At 54.6% G+C, this 26,863-nt stretch overlaps 1 protein-coding gene across 1 annotated transcript in view; it reads right to left on the reverse strand.

The window, feature by feature from the left end:
- The window catches only part of SNED1 (sushi, nidogen and EGF-like domains 1), a gene marked incomplete at its 5' end in the record, with an annotated part of 44,926 nt that overhangs the window by 10,873 nt on the left and 7,190 nt on the right, over positions 1 to 26,863 (reverse strand). The window contains 22 exons of the mRNA XM_014547187.1: positions 317 to 409; positions 1,831 to 1,913; positions 2,006 to 2,150; positions 3,266 to 3,547; positions 4,261 to 4,373; positions 6,100 to 6,283; positions 7,363 to 7,659; positions 8,431 to 8,544; positions 9,454 to 9,567; positions 9,901 to 10,014; positions 10,645 to 10,758; positions 14,407 to 14,520; positions 14,693 to 14,809; positions 14,960 to 15,076; positions 15,812 to 15,928; positions 16,572 to 16,685; positions 16,962 to 17,066; positions 17,253 to 17,378; positions 22,415 to 22,528; positions 22,691 to 22,804; positions 24,037 to 24,150; positions 24,446 to 24,571. Coding sequence (XP_014402673.1) covers positions 317 to 409; positions 1,831 to 1,913; positions 2,006 to 2,150; positions 3,266 to 3,547; positions 4,261 to 4,373; positions 6,100 to 6,283; positions 7,363 to 7,659; positions 8,431 to 8,544; positions 9,454 to 9,567; positions 9,901 to 10,014; positions 10,645 to 10,758; positions 14,407 to 14,520; positions 14,693 to 14,809; positions 14,960 to 15,076; positions 15,812 to 15,928; positions 16,572 to 16,685; positions 16,962 to 17,066; positions 17,253 to 17,378; positions 22,415 to 22,528; positions 22,691 to 22,804; positions 24,037 to 24,150; positions 24,446 to 24,571 — 2,931 coding nt within the window. The remainder of the gene's footprint in view (positions 1 to 316; positions 410 to 1,830; positions 1,914 to 2,005; positions 2,151 to 3,265; positions 3,548 to 4,260; positions 4,374 to 6,099; positions 6,284 to 7,362; positions 7,660 to 8,430; positions 8,545 to 9,453; positions 9,568 to 9,900; positions 10,015 to 10,644; positions 10,759 to 14,406; positions 14,521 to 14,692; positions 14,810 to 14,959; positions 15,077 to 15,811; positions 15,929 to 16,571; positions 16,686 to 16,961; positions 17,067 to 17,252; positions 17,379 to 22,414; positions 22,529 to 22,690; positions 22,805 to 24,036; positions 24,151 to 24,445; positions 24,572 to 26,863) is intronic.

The following is a 26,863-nucleotide window of genomic DNA, read 5'->3' on the forward strand; positions in this document are numbered from 1 at the left end:
TGTTCGCCGAGCCTGGGTCTGCCAGGTGGTGCTCCAGCTGGGCCATGCTCAGTGCTGCCCCTCTGTGGATTCCTGCCTTTTTCTCAACACGTTCCTCTGCAGGGAGGCGGTGGGAGGGCTGCCGTATGTGGTGAGGGGCAGGGGCAGGAGGGACAGGGGTACGTCCAGACAGATCTGGGTAGTTGGTCTGTAAAAGGACGTGGTGCCAAGTGCCTCCTTTCTGGGGTGGGGCATCTGGCTGCCCCTGGGGCAGGCTCAGTGCCTCCTGTTCCCACTCTGGGTGCTCAGCCCTGGAAGTCCATTCCTGCTGACTTACTTCCCACGTCCTTGTCGCCGTCACGTTTGGGGTGCTGCAGGGCCAGGCTGAGCTGCTCAGTGGTGTCCTCGAGCTGCACCAGAGCTGTGGGTTCTAGGAGAAACCAGGATGAGCAGTGCTGACCACATGGCCGGCTGCCTCTCACCCAGGACTGTCCCTGGGCCTTCTCCTGAGCTGCTTCTCTCCCTCAGGGTGTAGGGCCATCCTGTGTGGCAGGAGTAGGATGCTCACTCGCATGCTGGCTCCCCAACTTGGGCACAGAACCCATGGTCTCTGGCACTGTCTCCAGGAAGACCCACTTTTCTCCAAGTGGGGCCAGCCCTCACCTACTGCCAACCCTCCACAGGGACCCGGCTTCCACTGCTGCCCCGGCCAAAGCTTCTTTGTGAAGGTAATCAGTGGCCCGAGCAGGGCCGAACCTCCTGCTGACCTCCTGGCCTCAGCTTCTAAGTCTCCTTCAAACTCCATCTCCTCTCTGCCACCCCTGATTCTTGGGGGTGATGACACCTCCTCCCCATCATATCTGTGCTCAGGCAGATCGCACACTTGGCCGCCCCTAACTGCAGGTCAGCTTCTCTGCAGGTCCCTGCCTGTGCCCTCCCCACTCCTGGTCACCGAGGGCTATGGACGCTCTGCCCTCCCTCATCACTCCCTGGTGCACCTGTCCCCTGCCTAGGAACGCTGTCATTGGCGGAAACTTCTCATTGAACTGGTGATTAGGCTCTCTGCCAGAGAACTCTGTGAAGGTGAGATTCTGGCTTAGTAGTGAGGGTGAGGGTGAGGCCTGGGGATCCCCACCCATAGTCTGAGGTCGTCTGTGGCAGCCTGTGGGCCTGCCATGTCAGGATTTTGGGGAAGGCCTGCTTTGCCAGGAGGGAAGGGCCAGGGCTTCTCAATCCATTGCTCATGCCCTATGCTGCTGGGCCAGGCAGAGGTCCCGCTAGTCTGGGCCAAGCAGGACATAAACCCAAAGGCTCTGCTTTTAACATGGGATATGACCTCAGTGTGATGAGGATGTGAGCTCCTGGGGCCACACTGCGTGCCCGTCACCTGGCTCCTTCTTGGTAGACGGATTCCTCCTGCACAGCTCCGAGCAGGACCCTGCATGTCTAGCAGCCCCCAGGCTGGTGTTGCTGGTCCAGGGACCTCTGTGAGTAGCAACACCTCAGAGGGAGCCACACTCTCCTGTCTACTGCTTACCAACAATGCTTGGAGTCCTGGCTTCGCAAGCAAAGCTTCCATGTCTTGGACCTGCTTCTAATATGTTAACTTTTTCATCCTCTCTCATGTGCCCTGCCAGCAACCTGCACCCTCAACCCGTATCAGGAAGGTTCCTCTGACTCTGGATGGCGTGAGCAATTCATGCTGACCCCAGAGGCCAGGGCCGTGGGCACTGTCCAGAGGTGATGTAGGCACTGGGAGTCATCTTTGAGTTCAGGTTTAGGGGCCTCATCTCTCCTGTGCTGGGGGTGGTGAGTGACAGTGAGGCCACTAAGGTTGGCATTGGTACTCACGTGATCTCACGGTGACTGATTTGCCAGGTGAGCCACTGAACTTGGCACTCACTCGTCCTCTGCCGTCTACGAGCTCCGAGAACCTGCCGGGAGAGTCACTAGTGTCGCCACGCGGAGCTCCATGCCTAGGGCCATGCCAGGTTACCCAGAGGGGGCTGATGGTAGAGGCGTGTACCTGGGCGCCTGTGTTGGCATTTCGAGGGCCCCATGGTCACTGAGTAGACGCAGCTCCGGCAGGCGCGCTGGGACTGGTCTGTTTCTGAGCACCCGTGGGTGGAGTCCTTCTCGGTGCCAGCGTCTGTCGGAGCTGTCCCTTGGGGCTGCAGGCAGTGAATGACGGGGTGGGGGGCACATTAGGCAGGTCTGGGGCTTCCCTTTGTCTCCTCGCCCCACTGCTCAGAGAGAACTAAAGGGACCTGACCGTCCCTGCGGTCCAGTGGTGCCTTTATGGCTTTGTGAGAAGCCTAGACCCCACACCCCACCTGAGGAGGAGCCACAGCATTCCTACTGGGAAGCAGACACTGCCTGGCAGTGTTGAGGGGGGCTGGTCCTAGCCCCCCACCCTGGGCCCAGGTTCCCCACCTGTAGGGCAGGGCCAGGCACCCGACCTGGCGGGACTTCCCTTGGCTGAGGCCGCCACCCTACACTTGCCCTGAGAATGACAGTATGGTTTCTCGGTGGGTCCTTGTCATCTAGCTACGTGCTTCAGCCCCTGTACACCCCTCCTCCCTGGACCAGCTCATGGAGGTGGCCCCAACATGCCCTGGAGCTGAGCTGAGCTGAGCTGGGTCTGACTCCAAGCAGCCTGCCATGCTCAGAAACTCCATCTTCCACAGCACCTCCCGTGAGCTTTAAAGTATGAGCAGGGCCATGCAGAACCTCGGGGGGACCCGAAGGGCCTCCCTGCACTTGGGGGCAGGTCCACATCCTTAGTGTGGCCCATTGGAGCCGCCGTGCTCCTGAGCTGCTTCCCCTCCTGTCCATCCATTCTGGCTTTCCTTCCTGCCCCTCCCCGCAACCCCTCCTATGGCTGTCCTGGCCTCTCTTTCCCCTGCTCCTGTCCAGTGGCTCCTCTTGGGTCAGCCTGGCCCCCTCCCTGGGCCCTCCCACACTGCTCTCCTCACTGGGGTGCTACCATTGCCTTTTCTCAGCACCCATTTCTGGTGGTGCCCTATATTTGATGTTCAGCCTGTCTGGGGTCCACAGAGTTGGACGGCACAAGGTGAGGAGCAAAATGCTGCTTTTCCAAGTTGCATTCTGCTGACCCAGCATCAACTGTCCATGAACCCTTCCTTCCCCTCCGCTTTTCACACAAATTCACCCGTGTGGACACAGTCCTATTTCTAGGCTGTCTTTGGACAGTGTGGCCATGCGGGGTGAGGGTTGTGGGGTGCAGGTGGCCCACCCGGCTCTGTGCCCGCTGCCCTGCACTCACAGGTGATGATGTAGAGGTGAGCAGGCTCGCTGTGCAGCTGGTCACCCTCTGTGCTCTGCACGGCTGTCACTGAGAGCTGGTACCGCCGCCCGGGCACCAGGTCCCGTATCGTGTAGGACACCAGCCTCCCATTGGGGACGTAGCGGCTCTTGGTGCTCTGGCTGGTGGTCACGTTGATGACGTACGCCTCCAGTGAGGTGCCTGGAGTGGGGGCATCCCAGACCACATGGGCAGAGGTGGCTGTGACTCGGGTGGCAGTCAGGTTTGCTGGCGGCAGAGGCCCTGGAAGAGGCACAGAGCAGGGGAGGGAGGGGAAGGGGGCTGATGGGGTCTTGTGTCCAGGACATAGTTTAAAGATCTGACACGGCCTGCGGAAGCCACAGTTGAAGCCAGATTTAGTTACTGTGGTCCTGAAGGATGGGGGTGGGGGTCTGCAGCACTCTCCTCCTGTCCAGAGACCCACCCCCACAATGTGGCCCGCAGCACCCAGCAAGGCCCCGAGCCTGCTCAGTGTCCCCTCCTGTGTGGCACTTCTGACCCCCCTGAGCCTGGCCACACCCCTTCCCCTGGGATGTAGAAAAGGGGAGTGGGTCCCAGCATTCAGGGTCAGAGCAAGGACTTAAGCCTGTGCTGACTCCTTGCCCCACCTGGTCAGGCCCTGCTCACACCTTCCCTCTCACCAAGCCACCCGTTCCCCCACCCTCACCCTCCACCTTGTTCACCATCGACAGCACAGTGCTCAGGGTCCACCCCCCATGAGACACCCTAGAGCTCAGCGAGTGGGCTCCCTCGCCCGATGTTCCTCTGGAGCCGCTGGGTGTGAGGGTCAGCCCAGCAGGAGACGATGATACTGCCGGGCACACTGCTGTGTCCGGTACACTCAGCCCAGGGCTGGGGTCCTAGTGCCTCAGCCATTATGGAGAGCACTGGTGGGCTGGAGGGAGCTGAGAGCTCCCGCAGGCTCTGCTCACCACGAGCGGCCACACTGTACTCACGGGTCCACACGTGCAATGGAGTGGATGCCATGCTCTCAGTAGGGCGCTCCTGTGCCCCGAGCCCACTGAGGGCGGTCACCCGGACGGTGTATCTCCTTCCAGGAAGCAGGGCACTGTGGGGAGAGAGGACAGGATGGTCTCGGGCTATGTGTCCGGCTCTGTGGCCAGGCTGTGGATGGTCTCGAGTTGGTGGCTCAGGCGGCCTCCACGAGGGCAGATTTGTGGCCTGAGACCTGGGTGCTCCTTGGTAGGAAGCTGCTTCCTGTCTGTCTGTCCAGTGCAGTAAGTCCGAGAAGGCATAGGCCTGTCTGGAGTGCTTGGCATGGCCTGGAAGCTGATGTTCAGACAGGTAGGGGGCCCTTGGCTGGAATTCCCAGGTGGGTCCCCAGCCCCTCATGAATACGAGGGCCTCGCTGAGCCTAATGTTTGTGCAAAGTGTGGTACACACAGAGCCGTCGCCTCCTCCTGGGAGCCTGGACTCTTCCCCAGGCAGGGGGCGCCGTGACCAGCCCCAATAACCCTGGGCTCTGTGTCTCTGACTGGCTTCCCTGTCTGTCCTCACATGTGTCATCACAACTGGTGGTGGGGAATGAAGCGTGTCCAGTGTGGCTCCATGGGGAGGGGGCTCTGGGAGCTCATGCCTGGCCCCCAACCTTTCCCCGTAGGCCTTTTCCCTTCTGTGTGCTCATGACGTTTCTCTGTCACGGATTCAGCTGTACATGCAGCCTCAGTTGAGTCCTGAGAGTCCTCTCGGCAAGCCTGGGAGTGGTCTTGGGGACCCGACAGTCACCAAGTGCCCCTGGGGCCACAGGTGTTGTTTCTGTCATATATTCTTTGGAAGTGGGCAGGATGTCAATCAAGAAAAGTGACAGCAACACTTAAAGCAGAGTCTTGTCTCCAGCACAGATGACCATCTGGTGGGAGACCAACATGGCTGGAAAAAGATGGGTCTTGATGAGGCTGCAGACTAATCTTAAACAGTGCGGATAGGTTAGAGGGTGCCCAGGGATAGAGTCCCTCCCCCCTCATGACCTTGACCCCTGGCTGCTCTGGGCTGCACGCTGCTGTGCTGTTCCCATTAGCAGCCTGGCTATCTGTTGGCAAGCACAGTAACTGGATGGGAGTTTCCTCCGCTGGAGCTGTGTCTACTCTGCAGCCCCCAGAGTCCAGGGCCAAGGCCACCCCTCCCCAGGATTACCAGCCAGTCCCCTTCCTCACTCTCTCATTGTTTAGCACTGTCTGCCTGCCCAGCCAGCTGGGCTTGCTAAGTGCATCCCTCAGCCACAGTGGGGACTCCGTCAGGTGGACCTGCCCCAGGCTCCTGCCCCGGCAGGGCTGTGAAGGGCCCGGTGGCCTGATGTCTGATACCCTGTATGGGTCGTTAAGGTGGTGATTTCGATCAGCTATTTTGAATGAGTTCTGTTTGTCATTCATTTGTAATAATTGGGCATAAGAAGTTTATATGCCTGGGTTAAGGTTTGAACGTATCATTCGCCTGTTTTTTCCCCTCTCAGAGGGGTCTGTGTGACTCAGGCTGGAGGAGCTCTGCGTGACCGTGACAGGCTGGTCTCCAGGTAGCGAGTCTGTCTCACTCCCTTGCAGGAGATACAGCCTCCAGGTTTTTAGGGTGTCTCTGTTCTTTTGGGACTTAACCCCTTGTCTGGCATCCCTGTGAGGAAGTACTGAAGGAGTGAGCCCAGGCTGAGAGTAGCTGGGCCCTGTGTGGACCACCAGGTGCCAGTGGACACAGGAGGCACACACCTACCCCTCAGGTGGGCAGGGCCAGTGGCAACCATAGGGGAGCTGGAAGGAGGAGAGGAGGCCGGCCTGAGCTCTTACCTGAATGTGAACGTGTCCACACTTTTGTCCACATCGGTGGACTGGTCCTCTTGGGCCTCAGGGTGGCGGATGGACACACGGACACTGCTGACAGTGGCGTGACGTATCCTATGCAGAGCCCACCGCACGGAGATGGCGTTGGCCGTCACATTGGTGACCTCAAGGCCCTCGACAGGGCGGGGTCCTGGGAGACAAAGGGTTGCTCAGCCTTGCCAGCACCTCCTTACCCCTGGGAAGGCGGGGGCTCGAAACAACAGAAGAGGCTCAAGAAGGTGCTGGGAGAGGGGGGGTGGTCACACAAAGGCACCCAAGTAAGGCAGCAGCCAGCTGGGCTTGCTAAGTGCATCCCTCAGCCACAGTGGGGACTCCCGTCAGGTGGACCTGCCCCAGGCTCCTGCCCTGGCAGGGCTGTGAAGGGCCAGCCAGCTCCACCAGAGGCCAGCAGGTGGGTGCAGGACCCCTCCTGACACCCCCTTGTCTTTTCTCTGGCTGACGTTTTGGTCGCACTGATGTAATCATCAGGGCGGTGCTGGGGCCTGTCGGTGATAGAAGCTAAGAGAGTCCTCTGACCCAGAGAAGGGGCTGGGTGCAGACCAAACCCTGGACCAGGGGAGCGGAGGCGGGTGCTGCAGCACCAGTCCAGTGGGCAGTGGTCCTCCCACCCACCCTGGTGTCCTGGTGGAGACCCCATTCTGATGAGAAGGGGAGGCCATCTTCCTCCCAGATGCCTTTTCTGGGCAGACCCCTTCTCGAGGAGCTTTGAAAGTGCTCCTTCCTAAAGCCAAGCTCAGGACGATCCCTATTCTCCCTCGGACCCCCAGGACTCCAACGCTGCCACACGCTCAGGGCCCTGCTGTTCTTTCCCGCAACACGCCTATCTTGACTCCGTATCTGTCCCTCACTTGGCCCTCAGTGTCCACACGTTAGTGACCTGTGAGGGCTGCACACTGCCCCAGGACACCTTTCTGCTCCCTTCCCTGGGACCTTGCCTCCCAGCACCTGGTGTGGTAGGAGCTCAGCGCTGCCCAGGGCTGCACCCCCCAGTCCACCTTCTTCCCCCAGCCCCCCTTCCCCTGACTGCCCCCCCCCCCCCAGTGCTCTCCACCATCCCTAGTGGCTCCCACCCACCCGTCCCACTGCCCTTCCCCCATGACAGCCCCTCCTCCCACACTCCTCCACCAGCCTGGCTCCCTAACCCTGCCAGTCTATCAGCCTGTCTCTGCCCAGCCTGTGTCTGGGGTGGGCCACGCTGGGCGGACTCACGCGTGCGGGTGAGCAGCACCAGGGGCCTGCTGATGTCGTTCCTATTGTTGGCGTGGCGCTTGACCGAGAAGATGGAGATGTTGTAGGCCCTGCCGGCCCCCAGGGCTCGGAGCTGGTGGGAGGAGCGGCTCTGGTCCACAAAGTCGGTGCGGCGGAAGGAACCGTCAGCAGAGGCATAGGTGACCGCATACCCATCCAGCATCTGCCTGGCAGCCTGGCCTTCGGGTGGGTGCCAGGAGATGGTGACCCCACTCTCCTCCACTTGGTCCACCTTGAGGGCCGTTGGTGGGAAGAGCTCTTCAGGGTTTCAGTCAAGAACAAGGGAAGGGGGGTGGTCAGCTGTCGGCCATCAAAGCCCCAGACCCCAAGCAGGTACCCAGCCTGGTGGCTCTGGGGCCTGGCTACCCTGAGGTAGATGTGGGCACTGCTGGCAGGGAAGCCACTCCTGGCACCTGCAGGGGATGCTTTCATTTTGGTTTCTGGCTGTTGCTCCCGGGATAGGCTCTTGCATACACATGACCGCACCGAAGCCTCCTGGAGGGGCTCATGTGCACACGTGACTATTCATGCCACCTTCGACTTATGTGCCCCTCCCTCCTTCCCTGTAGATCAGCGGTTCTCAACCTGTGGGTCGCGATTCCTTTGGGAGTCGAACGACCCTTTCACAGGGGTCGCCTAAGACCATCAGAAAACACATATATAATTACATATTGTTTTTGTGATTAATCACTATGCTTTAATTATGTTCAATTTGTAACAATGAAAATACATCCTGCATATCAGATATTTACATCACGATTCATAACAGTAGCAAAATTACAGTTATGAAGTAGCAACGAAAATCATTTTATGGTTGGGGGTCACCACAACATGAGGAACTGTATTAAAGGGTCGCGGCATTAGGAAGGTTGAGAACCACTGCTGTAGATCCTGGGAAGCAGCTGTCAGACGCTCTGCCCTGGGTGGAGGGGGAGCCTTGACCCTTTGGCCTGTCATTTGGGGTGTCTACTGCCCTCTGAGTGAGGAATAGAGGCCCTACCACCTCATTCTGGTGCCCTTATGCCTCACCTTTGGCGCAGTCCTTGCCCGTGTAGCCCACTTTGCAGGTACAGCTGTGGGACCCATTGCTGGCCAGGCAGTAGCCACGACCCCCACAGGGGCTGGAGAAACAGGGATCACTCACTGGAGGAGGGGGGAAAGCAGCCTTGAGCTCTGGGGTGTCACCTGGCCCCCCACTGGCCTGGGCCTTGCTCTTGGGGGACTTGGTTGTTCCTGTGTGGGTGTGTTTTTGATGGAGGTGAGGGTACTATCAGGCAGCTTTTGGGGGGGCGGGAGTAGGAGAAGGGACACTCCAGGATGTGGGGTCAGGGCTCATCAGAAGCTGGGCAGGTGTGGCCTTCTGCCTCTGAGCCAGGCCATCTTCCCCCACCCCAAGCCAGGTGCCCTGGCAGGCAGTGACTTGGGGTGGGGTGAGCACAGTGCTAGCCCTTCCACGCCTCCCTCTGCACTGCGCTGTGGCTGGAGTCCCCACCCAGGGCAGGGCCCGCAGGTTCCCAGCATGGCCACAGGAAATACTTGCAAACCAGTAGCAAGTCCCTGTTCACTGTCTCAGCTGCTGATCTCAGGGCCCCCGCCTGCCCCAGGCCTGTTCACCAACAGTCCCCACCCTGCTTGTCCCTAGGCAGGCTCCTGTGTCTGCAGTCCCATCACAGGCCCTGTCCCTGGAAGCCCCGTCCACCCTGCACAGCTAAGTGCTGCCAGCCAGGCCCAGTTGGGGCTGGGGACATGCCCATAGCAGGTCAGCCTCCCCCATGGACACATCTGTTCTAGGAGAGTGGTGTGACAGCAAGTGGAGGGAATACAGATGAAACAACCCCATAGGGCAGGGAGTGCTGGGGACCCGTCAGAAGTCAGGGAATGCCTCATCTGGGAGAGACATGTCCCAGGGGGAGACTATTCCAGGTGTAGGAGTCGGGGGTGGGGGTGGGGTGCCCAGACCCTGAGCTGGAAAGCCTGGCCATCCAGGGACAGCAGGGGAGGTGGGGGAGCTTGCAAGGAGCCCAAGGAGGAGTGTCCGGGCCATGCCCACACCTGTCTCACAGTGGTAGCCGAAGAAACCCTCTGGGCAGACGCACAGGTAGGCCCCGCCACCGTTCTTGCACTGGCCTCCGTGCTGGCAGGGGCTGGAGTCGCAGGCATCCACCTCTGGAGAACACCCAAAGAGTGGGCCCGAGCGGCAAAGGGGTGTCTGGGGGAGGGAGGAGAGGACAGCGGGAAGAAGGGAAAGGGCGGCGTGGACGAGCCGGGGGTGGAAGTCTCTCTCATCCTTGGTGGGTGCCCAGCTCTCCCTTCACCCCTAGAATCCTGCCTGCCAGGGAATCTGTCCAGCAGGGCCAGGGTGGCTGCCCCCTCCGCTCTGCTCTCTGAGTGGCCCAGGGTCTGGGCTTTCAGAAAGCAGTTTTGCCTGGGTGTCTGGGGCATCTCAAGTGTGGGTGAGGGCCTGGGCACACAGGGGACCCACCCAAGCATAGCCCCTACCTGTCTCGCAGTGGACTCCAGTGAAGCCTGCGGGGCACTGGCACACAAAGGCTCCTGGGAGGTCCCTACAGGAGCCTCCGTTTCTGCAGGGCTGCGCCTGGCACTCATCTGTCTCTGCAAAGACAGGACACGGGGCTGCATGAGCCTACCTGGCCCCACATGGGCCTAATGGGCCTATAGGGCCCCACATGGTCTTATATGGGCTTACATGGGCCTCCATGGACTTACATGACCTCCAGGGTTCTGTGTTCAGCCTGAGGCTTCTACCTCACACCTGCCCTCTCTACTGCCTGTCCCACAAAGCCCCCACCCCAAGCTACTCCCAAGTTTACTGTCCAGGCTGGACATCCTGGGCCTGGCCCTCCCTGGGTGGTGTCACTGTCTCAAGGCTTAGAGCCCTACACAGGTGTAAGGAGTGCAGGGCTCATCCAGCAGTGCGCCTGGCAGGCCCTCATTCCCTCCGCCAGCTTGGAGCACTGGCCAGGTATCAGGGCTGTGACCTGCCCTCTCTGAACCCCATCTTGTCTGCCCCTGAAGCCAGAGTCTGCAGGAGCAGGAGAAGACAGTCAGTCAGTGTTTCTTAGCCAAGCTTCCAATCTCCCCAGGTAGGTGGAGGCAGAGCTGGCAGGGGCCTGAGTGTGTAGCCAGCCAGACACCAGCCAGGGTGAAGAGGGTCAGGGCAGGCCATGGACATGGCCAGGCTGCTGGAGCTGCTGCCCCATGGTGAGGGCCAGGCTGTCTTACCCAGCTCACAGTGGGCTCCTTCATGCCCCGGGCTGCAGATGCACAGGTACCCGGCGACTCGATCCTGGCAGGAGCCCCCATGCAGGCACGGCTGGGATCTGCACTCGTCAATTTCTGGGAGAGAGGAGTGCCCAGGTGCACGGGTGCCAGGAGAAATCCGAGAATAAAACAATGTTGCCGTCATTAGAAGCAATGGCTTGAAGCCAAATTAAGATGGACATAAATGAGTTTTGTTCTGAGGAGACACCATGGGACTCAATTTCCCAGCTCAGGTGGATGGGCCCAATCTTGCCAATTCACTTAAAAACAATCATGTACGAAAACAATAAAATGGGGTTGAGTCCTTTGTTTTAAAATGTTCACCCTGTGTGTTTCTTAAGCTGGGAGTTGTGCTACTGAATTCAAAATGTTCCATTTAGAAAAGTTTAATTTGAATGCTTAACAACATGTCAGTAAATAGATGGTAATGATATAATGACTCCTGGAGCTGCACTCAACCTGGGCACTAGAATGCTGATGGCTCAGCAGGGCATATGCACATCCCCACCCCGTGTGACACGAATTTCTGTGGCTATCATTTCTGTGCCTGTTTAAATTTAAATTTTTATGAGTTGCCTAATTAATACTATAGATGGCTTTGCTTTTGCTTTTTATGAACTTTATCTATAGGATATTGTGGTATATGTACTCTTCTCTGTCTACGCTACATTAATAAGACATCTCCATGTTGCTGTGGGTCTCTGTGGGACCCCCTTTTCACTGCTGTATAATATTCCACAGTGTGATTATACTGTACTTTACCCATCCTTGTTTGGTGCACACTTGGGTTGGTCCTAGACTTCTTACTATTGCAAAACAAGTGTTTCTGTGTCTGCTTCCCCATCTACTGCTTGTGGATGTGCACCGAGAAGTGGAGTTGCCGGGAAACAGCTTATATGAACGGTCAGCTCGATGGGCAGATTACCAAGTGGTTTTCAAAGTGCTTAAACAATTCACACTTCCTCCAGCAGTTTTCTCACAAGTCCTGTGGATCCACATCCTCACCAACACATAGGCCTCTTCAACTTCGGAAGTTTGGCCAACTGCACGCATCTCGGTGTGCTTTTGATTGGCATATGGGTGATTGTTGCATTCTTTACGTTCACTGGTTCTGTGTACCTCCTCCTCCATGAAATGCCTGTTCATGAGTTTTGCTGATTTTCCTGTCAGGTTGATTATTCTTTTCTTATTGATTCATAGAGTTTTTCATATATTCTTGAAACCAGTTTGTACCTTACATTTCACTTTCTTCTTTAAGTTCCTAATTTTTATATAGTCAATTTGTCCATTTTTCCCCTTTTATAGTTAGTGCTTTTTTTTTTCTGGTTTATGGCATCTTTTCTTACCCCAAGGCCAAAAAAAAAAAAAAATTTACCTATATTTCTCAAAGTGCATGAAAATTTTATTTCAGCTGTGGTGAAGATTTTCTCATCCTTTTAAAAGAAGTTTATAGCCCTAGCCGGTTTGGTTCAGTGGATAGAGCGTAGGCCTGTAGACTGAAAGGTCCTGTGTACCTATATTTCCCAAAGAAATATATATAGTTAAAAAGACATTTTAATCCTTAATCCATCTGGAATTGATTGTTGTGTATGGTGAGAAGTGGGCAACCAATGTAATATTTCTCAAAGTGCATGAAAATTTTGTTTCAGCTGTGGTGAAGATTTTCTCATCCTTTTTAAAGAAGTTTATAGCCCTAGCTGGTTTGGTTGAGTGGATAGAGCGTAGGCCTGTAGACTGAAAGGTCCTGGGTTCTATTCCGATCAAGGGTACAAGCCCAGGTTGCGGGCTTAATACCCAGTAGGGGGGTGTGCAGGAGGCAACCAATCAGTGATTCTCTCTCATCATTGATGTCTCTCTCTCTCTCTCTCTCTCTCTCTCTCTCTCTTTGTCTTCCTCTTCCTCTCTGAAATCAATAAAAATACATTTAAAAAGAAAGTTTATAATTTTGGCCTTTATATGGATGTTATAATGAATTTCACATATAAAAATTTATCATGATTTTGATACCATTATACATCATTTTTGTTTCACTTCATTTCCCAAGTGTTCACTGCTAGAATATGAAAATATAACTGGTTCTGTATGTTGACTCTGAATCCTGTGACCTCATTGAATTCACTTCTTAGTTCTATAGCTTCTTTTGTAGAATTGCCTTAGCATTTTCTGTGCTCACTATTGTGTCATCTTCACGGCTTCCTTTCCAGTAGACACACCCTTTATTTCCTCTTGTCCATGGCCCTGTCTGGGGTCTCCAGGACCACATTGGGAGGAGTTGGTGAGATGGACACATTTGTCTCAATACTGATTATGGCAGGAAGCCAGTCATCATTAAGTATATTATTGGCTGTTGAGTTTTTCATGGGTTCCTTTATCAGGTTGAAGAAATTCTCTTCTACTCTTAGTTTATTAAATTTTTAATAATAGTTGAATTTTGTCAAATGATTTTTCTGCCTCTATTGAGGTGATCATATGGTTTCCTCCTTTATCTCCTAATATGGTGTATTACATTGATTGATTTCCAGATGTTAAACCAGCCTGTGCTCTTGAGATAAATCCCACTTGGTCATGATGTGTTTTGCTTTTTATGTAGTACTAGGTTTAATTTAGTAACATATTGTTAGGATTTTTTTATGTATGTCATGAGAATGTTATCTTTAATTCACTTTTTGTAATGTCTCTGTCTTGTTTTGGTATCACAGAAATACTGGTCTCATAAAATAAGTAGAGAAATACTCCTTCCCCCTGTGTTTTCTAAAAGAGCTTGTATAGGGTATAATTCCTGTCTTAGATGCTTGATAGAATTCACCAGTGTTATGAAAATCTGGTCCTGATATTTTCTTTGCAGGAAGGTTTTTCATTCCAAATAAAATTTAATAGATATAGGGATATTCATATTTTCTAATTTTCCTTCTGCCAGTTCTGGTAATTTGTGTCTTTCAAGGTATTCATCCGTTTCATCTAGATATATTGGCCTAAAGTGCAATACCCCCTGTTGTCCTTTAAACATTGGTAGGGTCATTAGTGATGTCTCTTCTTTCAATCGAATATTGCCAATTTTTCTCTTTTTCTTGATCATTCTAGCTAGAGGTTATCTATTCATTGACTTTTCCAAGGAACCAGATTTTGGTTTCATTGATTTTTTCTGTATATATGTTTTTTATAATTAAATTCTCTAAATGTTTATTTATATACTAGAGGCCTGATCCACAAAATTTGAGCAAGGGGCTTGGCTCTCTCAGCCTTGGCGGCTGCCTCAGCCCTCGCAGCCCCACCCCAGAGGGCCCACAGATCACCATGGCACTGGGGAGGCTCACTCCAGACGCCCCGCAGCTGGCAGACTGGATGGAATTAGGGGCACTCAGGCTGTAGCCTTAGTCATGTGAGTGCCATGCCACCGAGCCCAGCCGTGTGCCGTTGAAGTGCCACATGACATGCATGACCTCCTCGGGGGGTGCAGTCCACCTCTGCAAGGACACAGCAGCCCCTTCTGCACAGCAGGGCACCTGCCCAGCCCCATTACTCTGCCCACCAGGCCACAGCTCGGAACCCCTGCTCCCCGCACAGCCTGTCCCATGGTGAAGGTGCCTTGACCTCCAGGAGGGCTGCCCAGAGGTTTCCTTTCCTTCTTCCCCTCTGTTCCCTCCACCCCCTGCACACTGTCCTCTGCTCTTCCAGGATTAGGAAGAACTCCTTGCCCCCACCCCAGTCTCCTGGCCCTCTCACCTGCCTGGCACCGGCGTCCTGTGTACCCTGCTCGGCAGCGGCAGAAGAAATCTGTGCCCAGGTCCTCGCAGGTACCCCCATTCACACAGGGGCTCCGGAAGCAGGGGGAAGGGGCTGCAAGGTCACAGGGGCCACTATCATCCATCACTTCTTCCCCCACTGGCCTCTGGGCTACACAGAGATGTCCCCTCTGTGCCGCTCTGCCTACCCCTCCACCCCTGCCATCCCCGCCTGGGCCGCCATGAGGGGCGTGTTTTCTGTCTCTAGTGGCCTGCATCCACCTTACCTATCTCACAGTGCCGCCCGGAGAAGCCTGGGGGACAGTCACACTTGTATTTGCCAATGTAGTGGAAGCAGGTGCCTCCATTGTGACAGGGCCCAGAGGCGCACGAGTCTGGCTTCCCTGGGAGCATAGGGCACAGTTGGGGTCAGGTGTCATATACCCACCACCTCTGCCCCTTCCCTGGTCCCCAGATCCCAAAGCAAACGTGGTGGGTCGGGGGTCCTGGTTCCCACCCCCGATTCCTAGCCGATCCCAGCTGGCAGGCCGCACCGATCTCACAGTGCCTCCCGGTGAAGCGGTAAGGGCAGTTGCACTGGTACTCGCCGCCTGCTTCCTTGCAGGTGCCCCCGTTCCGGCAGGGCCCCGAGCTGCACAGGCGCGGCCGGGCTGTGGAAGGACAGAGAGAGAGGGAGGCGGGTAAACAAAGGCTCACGGTACCCGCACCCATGTCTTCTCAGTCCTCAGGCACTTGTGGGCCCTGCAGGCTCTGGCCTGCTTCTCAGCCCCACAGGCCTGGCAGCAGCAGGGGCCAAGCCAGTCTGTAGATTCCCTCTCCACCTTGGGGCCTCTGCCCACCCCATCTCTCTCCTCTGCCCCGAGCCCTTCAAACTGCATGGAGGGGACCATCCAGGGTGGGCGCTGGTCAGTACTTAGGGAAGAATAGTTACACTCTCAAGTGGCTGTGTTGTTGACATTCTCCAAGTTGGATTAGATGTAACAAAATCCTAATGAATGTTTTTCAAATCAATGATTCTAAAAGCTATTTGAAAAAATGCTGAGCAGGAAACAAAGCCTATTCTGAGGAAAGCAGTGATGACCAGGGGGCCACAGACCAGATCCAGGAACCTCTGAACCATTGGAAGGGGAGTGCATTATTCCCGGGATGATAATTTAAAAACACAATAATAACAATAAAATTTGGACTGTGTAACATATTCAAAAATAAACTATATGATACCAATAGCCTGAAGCAGAGTGCACCAGCTCTCCCTGCAAAGGGCCTGCTATTAATATTTTTGGCTTTCCGGCCAGGTGGTCACAGGGCCAGCAATGCACTGACAAATACCCTCGGGCAGGGGGAGGAGCCAGGCCACTGGCGCTGTCCGGGGTGCTGACACCCACCTTTCTCGCAGTGCCTGCCATGGAACCCACGTGGGCACTCGCACGTGTAGGAGTCGTCCTGGGCCTCGCAGGAGCCTCCGTTGAAGCAGGGGTCTGAGTCGCAGGGTGAGGGCAGTGCTGTGGGGTCAGAGGGCAGCCCTGTTGTATTCTGGGCAAGAGGCTGGCAGGACCACCCTGATACCCTGGCTGGGACCTCGGCCCCTAAAATACACTCTGCTGGGTCTTGATTCCTCACTCAGGCTCCAAGGCCCCTCCCTGGAATTTCTCTTATCCTTGATTTTCCCAGAATTCAGCCTCCCTCTTCTAGGAGCTGGGATTGAGCTCACCAACACCATCATCACACATGTGGTGGTGGGGTTTAATCACATGCTGCATTAGGCACCAAATTCAGCCTCCTTCTTCTAGGAGCTGAGATTGAGCTCACCAACACCATCATCACACATAGTGGTGGTGGTGGGGTTTAATCACATGCTGCATTAGGCACCCGTTGACATGCTAGCAGCTAAGCTAGAGGCTTCGAAAGACACTGCATGGCACCTGCATGCGGCCAGGGGCCCTTTGGCTATCAGCCTGCTGCAGGGAAGATGGGAGGAGACCTGGCCTGTGTTAGAGGACTGCCTGCCAACTGGGTGGGGGTGCACCCACAGGTCCTCTGGTGCAACTCAGGGAAGCTGCCACTTTCCTCCCAAACACCCCCCACCCCCAGTTTGTGGGCACCATCCCAGCCCTCAGGCATGTGCACGCCCTCCACCCCTCTCACAGTGGCTGATGTTGTGGTCAGTGTGGCAGACGCACAGGTAGCTCCCGCTGTACTCCATGCAGTAGCCGCCATCGGGGCACTGGGTGTTCATGTTGCAGGGCGTGGCTGTGACTTCTGCTCGGGAGGAAGAAGCCCTGTCTCAGGTCTTCCTAGGGACCTGGTGTTCTTAACAAGGGTGGGGGTGTGCAAGACCCAGTGACCCCAACAGGGAGATCAGGTTCAGGCACTTTTATTGCCAGCTCCCTCCTGGGGTGGGGGTGGGGTTATAGAAACACTGGTGGAGGGTCTGACCTTGTGGATCCGGGTCCAGGCTGAAGCCACCTTCAAACCCTGGTTTGGAGGATAGTCAGGGGCAGGCAAGGTGTCCCCAGCTCAACTCTGGGCACCTACCAAATTCGCAGAGGAGCCCAAAGAAGCCCAGGGGGCACTGGCAGAGGGTGGTATTGCCCGCGAGACATCTGCCACCATTTCGGCACTCACAGTCATCAGGGGTTCCTGCCACGGAGAGAGGAAGGAGCCTCCGATGTGGGGGTGCTAGAGGGTGGAGCCCTTTCCTGACCCTGCCCTGCTCCTGGCGACCTTCCCATAAGAGCTGCTGTGTATACCCCCACATGCTCACACATTCTCTATCCTGCTGTTTGCATGCACACCCCACGGAGGCCCCAGCCCGGCCACACGCACTGTCCCTGCAGTCGAGGCCCATGAAGCCTTCGGGGCACTCGCACACGTAGCCCTCATCTGCGTCGACACAGGTGCCCCCGTTCTGGCAAGGGGCTGAGAGGCAGGGGTCAGGCACTGGCTGGCTTCCTGTAAGAAAGACAGTGGTCACCGGAGCAGCAGCACACATTGGGGTTTCCACCTCTGTTCCCAGTGCCAAGTGCAGTTTAAGCCGGAGGCCTATTTCCTGGGAGCTAATTTCCCGCTGCCCCTCCCCTGAGAGCCCCTCTTTGGAGCAGGATGAGAAGCAAGGATAAGAAGGGCCCATGGTGGGCACCGAAGGTCCCAGCAAGGCCGGAGGCCTCCAGATGGTTCTGCTCGAGCATCTCTTAGGAAAATACTGGGATTTTCCTGGTACCTTTCTGTTGTTGATTCTACTTTAATTTTGCTGTGGTCAGAGAACATAATCCTTTTGAATTTATTGAGCCTTATTTTATGGTGGCAGGACGGCCTGTCATGGCGAGTGCTCCCTGAGCACTGAAAAGAATGTGCGTCTGGATGCCCATCAGGCCAGGCGACCAATGGTGCTGGGCAGGTCCATCCTTGCTGGCTTCCTTCCCGTGTCCTGAGCTGCTGGCGTGTCCTGACCTCTCCACCGACAATGATCTGTGTCTCCTAGTGGTTCTGTGAGCTTTTGCTTCATGTATCTTGATACGTGTTAATAGTATATTTAAGATTGTTGATCCTCTTGGCGGATTTCTCTCTTTGTCATTATGAAAGGTTTCTCTTTGTCCCTGGCAGTATTTCTTGTTCTACAGAGAAGCCGGGTCAGATTCCCGGGATGAGTAATGGCCAACCCCTTCCTCTTCGTTTCTTCCATGTTCGGTTTCTTCACATAGTTTCAGAATTTATCTGTTAAATTAATACATAGTAAAGTTGACTTTTGTTGGCAGTGTACTTCCATGAATTGTAACGGGTGTAGATCTGTGTGACCCCGCCACACGTCCTATCACCCCCACGATGTCCCTGTTCTCTCTCCTCAGGGTCACAGATGCCCTCGGTCCACTTCACATGCAACGGACAGACCTGGCAATGTTTTATTCCCTTTACTCAGAGGTGGGTAAACTGTGGCCCACAGACCAAATCTTGCCTGCTGCCAATTTAAACACAAAGTTTCTTTGGACACTGCCATGCCCGGTCATTTATGTGTCATCTGTGGCTGGCTGCTTTTCATTACTCTGGCAGTGTTGAAGAGCTGTGACCACCTGGCCGGAAAGCCAAAAATATTAATAGCAGGCCCTTTGCAGGGAGAGCTGGTGCACTCTGCTTCAGGCTATTGGTATCATATAGTTTATTTTTGAATATGTTACATAGTCCAAATTTTATTGTTATAATTGTGTTTTTAAATTGTCATTAAGGTGATTAAAAGATAAAAAGAAAAGTTATATCTGCTCACATATTTACTATTTCTAGAACTCTTCATTCCTTGGTGTAGATCCAGATTTTCATCTGGTACCATTTTCTTCTATCTAAAGAGTTTCCTTTAGCATTTCTTGCAATGCAGATATGCTGGTGATGAATTCTCCCAGAGTTTTCTTTTTTTTAACTTTAAAAATATTTTTATTGATTTCAAAGAGGAAGGTAGAGGGAGAGAGAAACATCAATTATGAGAGAGAATCATTGATCAGCTGCCTCCTGCATGCCCCCTACTGGGAATCGAGCCCGAAACCTGGGCATGTGCCCTTGACTGGAATCAAACCCGGGACCCTTCAGTCTGCAGGCCGACGCTCTATCCACTGAGCCAAACCAGCTAGGGCTCAGAGTTTTCTCTGTTGGAAAATCTTTATTTCACCTGCATCTTTGAAAGTAGGTCGACAGTGTTTTCCTTTCTGCCCCACAGTCTGGCCTGCACGTCCCCGTTCCTCTGTTTGGATTCTGTTTTTTCCTCTGGCTGCTTCTAAGATTTTCTCTTTGTCACAGGTTTTCAGCAAGCTGACTGTGGTGTGGCTTCATGTGATTTCCTTAGTGCTTTTCTTGGACATGTGGGTCTTAGTTTTCATCAAATGTAGCGAATGTTTCTTCATATATTTTCGGTGCCCCCAGCACTCCCTCCTCCTGGGACTCCAAACGCACCACTAATCACTGAGAGCTGGACCTAGCCTTACTCTGCCTGTGCTGCGTGTGGAGCTGTTCCGTTTCTCTCTTCAAGTTCTCATATGTTTCCCTCTGCACTGTCTACCTACTGTGAATATGGTCCAGTGCAGTTTTAAAATTCAGACACTATATTTTTCTTTTCTTTTTTTAAAAAAATGTTATTGCTGGAAGTATTACAGATGTCCCCCTTTTTTCTGCCCATTACCCCCTTCCACCCGGTTTCCGCCCCACCCCAGGCCTTCACCACCCTATTGTCTGTGTCCATAGGTAATGCATATACATATAAGTTCTTTGGTTAATGTCTTCCTGCTTCCCCTCCCCCCTCCCTCTGAGATTCATCAGTCTGTTCCATGTTTCCATGCCCCTGGTTCTATTTTATTCATTAGTTTATTTTGTTCGTTAGATTCCTTGTTCATTTATTTTGATTTTTAGATTCAGTTGTTTATAGATATGTATTCATTGTCATTTTATTGTTTATATTTTTGATCCTCCTCCTCCTCCTCCTCCTCCTCCTTCTCCTTCTTCCTGTATACCCTTCAACATTTCTTGTAATACTGGTTTGCTGGTGAGGAACTCCTATAGCTTTTTCTTGTCTCAGACGTTCTTTATCTGACCTTCAATTCTGAATGATAGCTTTGCTGGGTAGAATAATCTTGGTTGTAAGTCCTTGCTATTCATCACTTGAATATTTCTTGCCACTCCCTTCTGGCCTGAAAAGTTTTGTTTGTTTTTTTTTAAAATATATTTTATTGATTTTTTACAGAGAGGAAGGGAGAGGGATAGAGAATTAGAAACATCGATGAGAGAGAAGCATCAATCAGCTGCCTCCTGCACACCCGCTACTGGGGATGTGCCCGCAACCAAGGTACATGCCCTTGACCGGAATCGAACCTGGGCCCCTTCAGTCTCCAGGCCGACGCTCTATCCAGTGAGCCAAACCGGCTAGGGCTGGCCTGAAAAGTTTTTATTGAGAAATCAGCTGACAGTCATATGGGCGCTCCCTTGTAGGTAACTAACTGCTTTTCTCTTGCTGCTTTTAAGATTTCTCTTTGTCTTTTGCTCTTGGCATTTTAATTATGATGTGTCCTGGTGTGGGCCTCCTTGGGTTCCACTTGTTTGGGACTCTCTGCACTTCCTGGACTTGTAAGTCTATTTCTTTCACCAGGTGGGGGAAGTTTTCTGTCATTATTTCTTCAAATAGGTTTTCAATATCTTCCTCTCTCTCTCTCTCTTCTCCTTCTGGCAGCCCCATAATGCAAATGTTGGTATGCTTGAAATTGTCCCAGAGGCTCCTTATACTATCTTCATATTTTTGGATTCTTTTTTCTTTTTTCTCTTCTGATTAGGTGTTCTTTGCTTCCTCATATCCCAAATTATTGATTTGATTCTCAGAATCCTCTGCTCTACTGTTGAATCCCATCCCTGTAAATTATTCTTTATTTCAGTTAGTGTATGTTTAATTTCTGACTGGTCCTTTTTCATGTCTTTGACATTCTCACTAAGATCCTTGGAAGTCTCTTGAAAATTCTTGAGTAACCTTATAACCATGGTTTTTTAACTATGTATCCAGTAGTTTGTCTGGCTTTCTAGTTCTTGACAGTAAGAGGGAAATTCTCAGCACAGCTAATCTTGCTTGGCAAGGAGCAGGAGGCCAGATTCTCTCTCTCACTCTCTTTAAATAATCTCCAAATTTTGGCCAACTTCTTGCTGGATCTGATTAGAATGTCAAGGTTTGTACCTTGTAATGTGGCTAATGAGCTGATATCAGGAATAGAATGTCAGTTCTGTTGTTTCTTCCTGCTTGCTTTCCTTTGCTTTATTCTTTTGTATAAAATGTGGTTTCTTATTTCGCGTAGCATAATATTCTCCAAGTCCCGCCTTGCTGTCTCAAAGGGTCAGAGAAAGACAAGTATCACATCATCTCACTCATATGTGGAATGAACAAAATAAACTAATGAACAAAATAGATCCAGAGACACAGAGCATGGAATAGACTATTGAATCTCAGGGAAGGGGTGTGTGTGTGAGTGAGTGGGTGGGATGAGATCAACCAAGGAACTTGTATGCATATATGCATAACCCATGGACACAGACAATAGTGTGGTGAAGGCCTAGGGTGGGAGGTGAGGGCAGGCTAGAAGGGGTCAATGGGGAAAAAAGGGAATATATGTAATACTTTCAACAATAAAGATTATTTTAAAATGCGGTTTCTTTGCAAAATCTTTTGAAATCACTTATGTTTTCTGACTTGCATTTAGTTAAACACGCTGATATTTAGATTAAAATCTGGACAAGGAGAACCGTGACATGTACAGTGATTTAAAGCAACCAAACCGGTAAGAGTGCCCCCCCACCCTGCCCTGCACAGCCTCACCCTCTTCTGAGGACACAGTGACCCATGGCAGGCACAGCATCCATCTGCATCTTACTTGCGCGCAAATATAATTTCCTCCTTAAGTTTTTAGACTCAAAGTAAATCGGACTAGATTGTCCTGAGTGTCTCCTGGGGAGAAGCTGTTCCTGCTGTGTGCACAGCTGTCCTGGCACAGGGGCCGAGGCCGCTGGAGGTTAGGGCGATGCCTTGAATGAAAGCCCTGGATTTAATCTGTGGGTTGTCACATCTAGTTGGTCTTTTAATTGATCTGAGTCATAACCAGCATTTAAAACAACATGAAATCGAGTGGAAACTAGCAGATCTCATCCCCAGTAATAAAGGTCAGTTTTCTTTCCGACTCCCACAGTGGTTCCCTCGCCTGGTGAGGGGTCTGGGGCACAAGGCAGTATGTTAAAAAGTCAGTGCTCTCCCCGAGAGTGGTCGCCATCCCTGCATGTAACCAGGAGACCAGGCCAAGAGGAGAACTGACAGCTCGGTCTCACACAGCACGTGGGTGGCACAGCCACGACCAGTTCCCCACAGAGGCTCAGGGACAGGCCAGTGCAGAAGACAGGGGCGGGGCTAAGCCAGACAGTGATGGAAAGAGGCCAGTGACCCCGAAAGCACTATCACCTTTGGGGGGTTACATGGCCATTACCTGCCTCGCAGCGTGGTCCCTCGAAGGGCCCTGTGCACAGACAGGTGAAGTTCCCCACAAGGTCGACACATGAGGCTCCGTTCAGGCACGGGCTGGAGCCGCATTCGTCCACGTCTGTGGGCAGTGGAGGTAGGAGCTGGGCTTCCAGCCAGCCTTTGACCACAGCTCCACATTTGGCCAGGAGTAGCCCTGCCCCTCCCGGCCCCGCCCCACCCCTCTCTGTTCATTCCCTCTCCGCGGCCCCCTCCCCACCTTCCCGGAGTGCAGGCCACTCACCTGTCTCACAGGTGTTGCCCGTGTAGCCCACTGGGCACTCGCACACCGCGGAGCCGCTGACCACCTGGCACTGGCCGCCATTCACACACTCTTTGGTGTCACATGGAGATTGTGCTACAAGTGCAGAGGGTGGAAGGCCGTTGGAGTCCTGGCTGCAGTGCCCCTGGGGCCTGTCAGGTGGTGGGGGGTCCTGACCAGGGCATTCCTCATCCACGGGCTGCTGAAAGCTCATCTGCTGAAAGCTGCTGTATAGAGTTTTGTTCAGCAGAGGGTGTGCATGCTGGATGGGGGCTTCGCTGAGCTGACTCAGAGCCGGACTCTGGGGCACTGGCTGAGGGAGTCTTTCCAGCCAGGTGGGGGGATACTGCCTGTGATGGAGACTTAAAGGGTGTGCAGTGCCCAGGGGTGCAGAAGGGGCCTCAATGGTCCTGGGGGATTGACATGTTGCTGCAGGGACATCGTATAAGGCACTCAGTCCCCAGTCAGAGTGGGAGTGAGCAGGTGCAGCCCACCTCTGTCCACCCTCCCACCACCCTTCACTGGGGATTCAGTCTTCCTGACTCCCTGGTGGTCACTGACAGCAGATCCAGGGATTGGGAGACCCTGCTTTGCCCCTGCTACATTGCCTGTCTCCAGGCAGCTCAATACAAGGACCAGATACATCATGGATGAATGAGCAGCCCTCTCTGGAGTGGTGCAGGGGCAGGGAGGGAAGGGAGGGAGGAAAGCAAGGGGAGGGCCCCACCCCCCCAGGTGTGGAGGTGCTTTGGTGGCTAAAGTCGTGGGCAGCATAGATGGGAGCACAGCTCTGAGCGAGCCTGTGACCACTCAAAGCCAGGGGTGTCTCAAGAAGGACCCCAACCCATACCCAGGCTGTGGGAGCTCTGGGGGTTGGAGAGAAACAGCTTCCATTCCTGCCAGAGCAGCTGGGGTTCAGGGTTCCAGGCTACAGGCAGGAAGAAGGTAGGGGGTGTTGGTGCTCCTCCCCACACCCCCACATTCTCTTCAAACCGGTTCTGGGGTGAGAGGGCTCGATGGCTCCTACCATACCCAGACCCTGCCACCAGTCTGGCTCTGACACGGGCCCAGTCTGGAACTGGGCCCTGGCCGGTTCCAAGGCCTCCTCCCTGGTCTAAACACTGGGGCTCAGGGGGCCCCAGTGCTGTGGTCAGTGCTCCTACCCTGGACCCTCAGGCCTCTCTGGTGACCCTTGCCTGGGGCCAAGCCCTCTGTGGCATGGCTGACCTGACGGCTCCCCCAGGCTGCCCACCACTCCTTGGCCGGGCAGGACCACCCGACCACCCTGCAGCCAGCAGAACTTGGGGGCCCAGGTGGTTTCCTCTTACCTGTCTCACAGGTGGGTCCCCCGAAGCCAGCTGGGCACTGGCAGCTGAAGCTGTTGACGCCGTGGGTGCAGGTCCCACCATTCTGACATGGGTGGGAAGCACACTCATCCACATCTGAAAAACAGGTGGGCTGGGGCCTCAGTGGAGGAACCAGGTTGGGAGGATCTGCCAGGCCTGGGAGGAGGGGGGAGGGGACAGCAAACCTGGCCTTCCTGGGCCTCACCCTGGGGCAGTGGCTCAGAGGGGCAGCTGTCACACCTGTCAGGAGGCCACTGTGTTTGGCACCCCCAGTGGTGCCCCCACCACAGGGACAGAGACCCTTGACCTCGGGCACGGGGCCACTGGCTGCACTTCCAGGGTTCCTTCAGAGCCCGTGCCTCCCAGTGGGTGGTGCCATGAGTGAACTCACCCAGTTGGCACCTCCTTCCTGTGAATCCAGAGAGGCAGGAGCAGGTGTAGGAGGGGTTGCCCGTGACACAGTCGTCAATGCACTTCCCACCATTCAGGCACGGGCGCAGGGTCAGGCACACGGAGGCTGCAGACACAGGAGGAGCAGAGCAGTCATCCCTCCACCCTCCCAGACCTAAAGGTTCCATCTCCAAGGAATGGCTGTCGCCCTCTGGCGGCAAAGCGTCCAGGGTTTTTCTTCCCAGGTCTGCGCAAGGGTTCCCCGGTGCCCCTGACGTCTGTCCTCTGCCTGTGTCTCCCCTGGATGTTGTTTCCTAAGCTGTGACCCTGGCTGCCGGTGAAGGGCAGGCTTTAGCACTCCTGACACCCACAGCACCTTCATATTCCATTAATCTATCAGCTTCCAAATTTGTCTGAGGGACTAAGAAGACAGGGACCTGAGGGGTCCCAGCAACATGGGGAGACACGAGTGCTCCTCGTGGACAAGGGGATCCCTGTGTGGAAACCACAGGTGGTGTGGGGAGCCCCTCAGACCCTCTGGCAGTTGCAGTCTGGTCCCAGCTCTGCCTCAGACAATTACATAATTCGGGCATGCCCCGTGCCCTCTGTTCCCCGTGTGCAACACCAGGTCTGTGCTCAGAGATGTTGAAACTGGTGCTTCCTGGCCAGGGTGGGGGGTGCCTCCTGGAGTCGCTCAGGGCCACACAACACTGCCCCTGCCCAGTCTTCTAGGAAAGGCAGCATGTAGAGCCCTCTGGAGAATCAAGGCTGCTGACATTTGCGGTTAATCAGCACAGATTGCCAGGTTATGGCTGCGTCCTGCCGTAACTCGAGTTACTGAGGGCCCCAGAGAGCTGGCATGGTGTCAGGGGTAGGAGCGGGGCACTCCGGGAAGTACCCTGTGGCCCAGAACGCCATCAGGCTGTGGGACTGCACCTTTCCATCACTTAGCTACATGTCACTCAGTCTGCGCTTTGGCTACACGGTGGTATGTGGCAGCTGACTGCACGAGCCCTGTCTCTGGACCAGCCTTGCTCAGGAGCTAGAGTTCCCGGTGTAGACGCACTGCCTCTCAGGTGTGAACCGACCCTCCCTTCCTGGTAAAGCTGAAGTGTGTAATCCCAGCACTGACCCACACTGGCTCCATCTCCTGGGCTTGCAGTGTGGGTGGGGACACCAGGGGGCTGGTCCTCCCCGCAGCACTGCTCCCAGGGCCTCTGCAGTAGTTTGGAGGGCCCAGTGTGCCTGCTCCATCTGCTCCCCCACCGAGGCCTGGGACAGAGAGGGAGGCACCTCTACATGGAAAAGGGGTCCACAAAGGACGGTGGGCCCTCTTCTGAGGACCCCACTCCTCAGGGTCACAGCCTGCAGCCTCCGCAGAGGAGCATGGACCTGCCCACACCTGCACCCATACCTGTTCATCCACCTGTCCCCACTTGTACTGACACCCACCCACACCAGTCCACACCTGCACCCACACCCTACTCTTCAACCACAGCCCAAGCCCCTGAGCCACCACTGACCAGAGCCCCCCTGGGGCTGCAGGAGAGCTTGGCTCTTAGGTGCCCTGCTTGCTACTCTGGGGTAGGGAGAGAAATCATTGGCACCTGGTGCCATGAGCCCCTCACCCCCTAAGCTCAGTCTCTCAACTGGGGGCTATTGGGTGCTCCAGTGGGTGGGCAGACTCAGTTCCCAGGTCTCTCTCAGGGGGATACCATCCTTAGTTGTCTGTGATTCTTTCTGCCCCAAGCATTGTCATGGGTGGGGGCTCGGTGTCTGTCCCTCATGCACTCACACCCTACCCGGCCCTGGCCCTGGGGTGCATGCCTGCCTCCGTGGGTGGGCTCTCACCCATTTTATTTTAGGGCGAGCAGCCCTTCCCAGTGGCCTGGGTCTCCATGGGTTAGAGGTGAGTTGGGGGTGGTGGGAGGTCCCAGAATCGGCCTCAGAATGGCCAGGGCTTGGCAGGGCTTATGATCAGCCCCTCTAGGTGGAGTGGCTGAGTCAACCACTGACACCCTCCCTCTATGGAGGGTCTGTGACTCGCCCAGTGCCACACACCCTTCTGCAGCCAGTCCGACTGTCCCCACCGGTCACGTGCTCTCCCCTGGGGTGGACCCTTCCTCCTCTGCAGTGTGTTCTGAGCCGGAAGGCCCCCGGGTGTCAGGGACCCTTGGGTGTCTCCCTCCCGGCGGGTAGATGGATGTCCGGGTTGTCAAAAAAGCTGCAAGTCCCAGCAGAAAAGGTGAAATGGGGTGAACAGAACATCTGTTTCCCAGGTGGTCAGGGGACACAGGTGGCCGCGGACGCCCATCTCGACCCAGGAAGGAGGCTGGGCTCCTCCCCTTTGCACCGCAAACCTTGGGCTCCAGCGGGATCCCCGGCCCCGCAGCTGAGGCGCGAAGGCCCCCTCCCCCAC

This window comes from Myotis brandtii, unplaced genomic scaffold, assembly GCF_000412655.1.
Source record: "Myotis brandtii unplaced genomic scaffold, ASM41265v1 scaffold112, whole genome shotgun sequence".
Taxonomy (NCBI): Eukaryota; Metazoa; Chordata; class Mammalia; order Chiroptera; family Vespertilionidae; genus Myotis; species Myotis brandtii.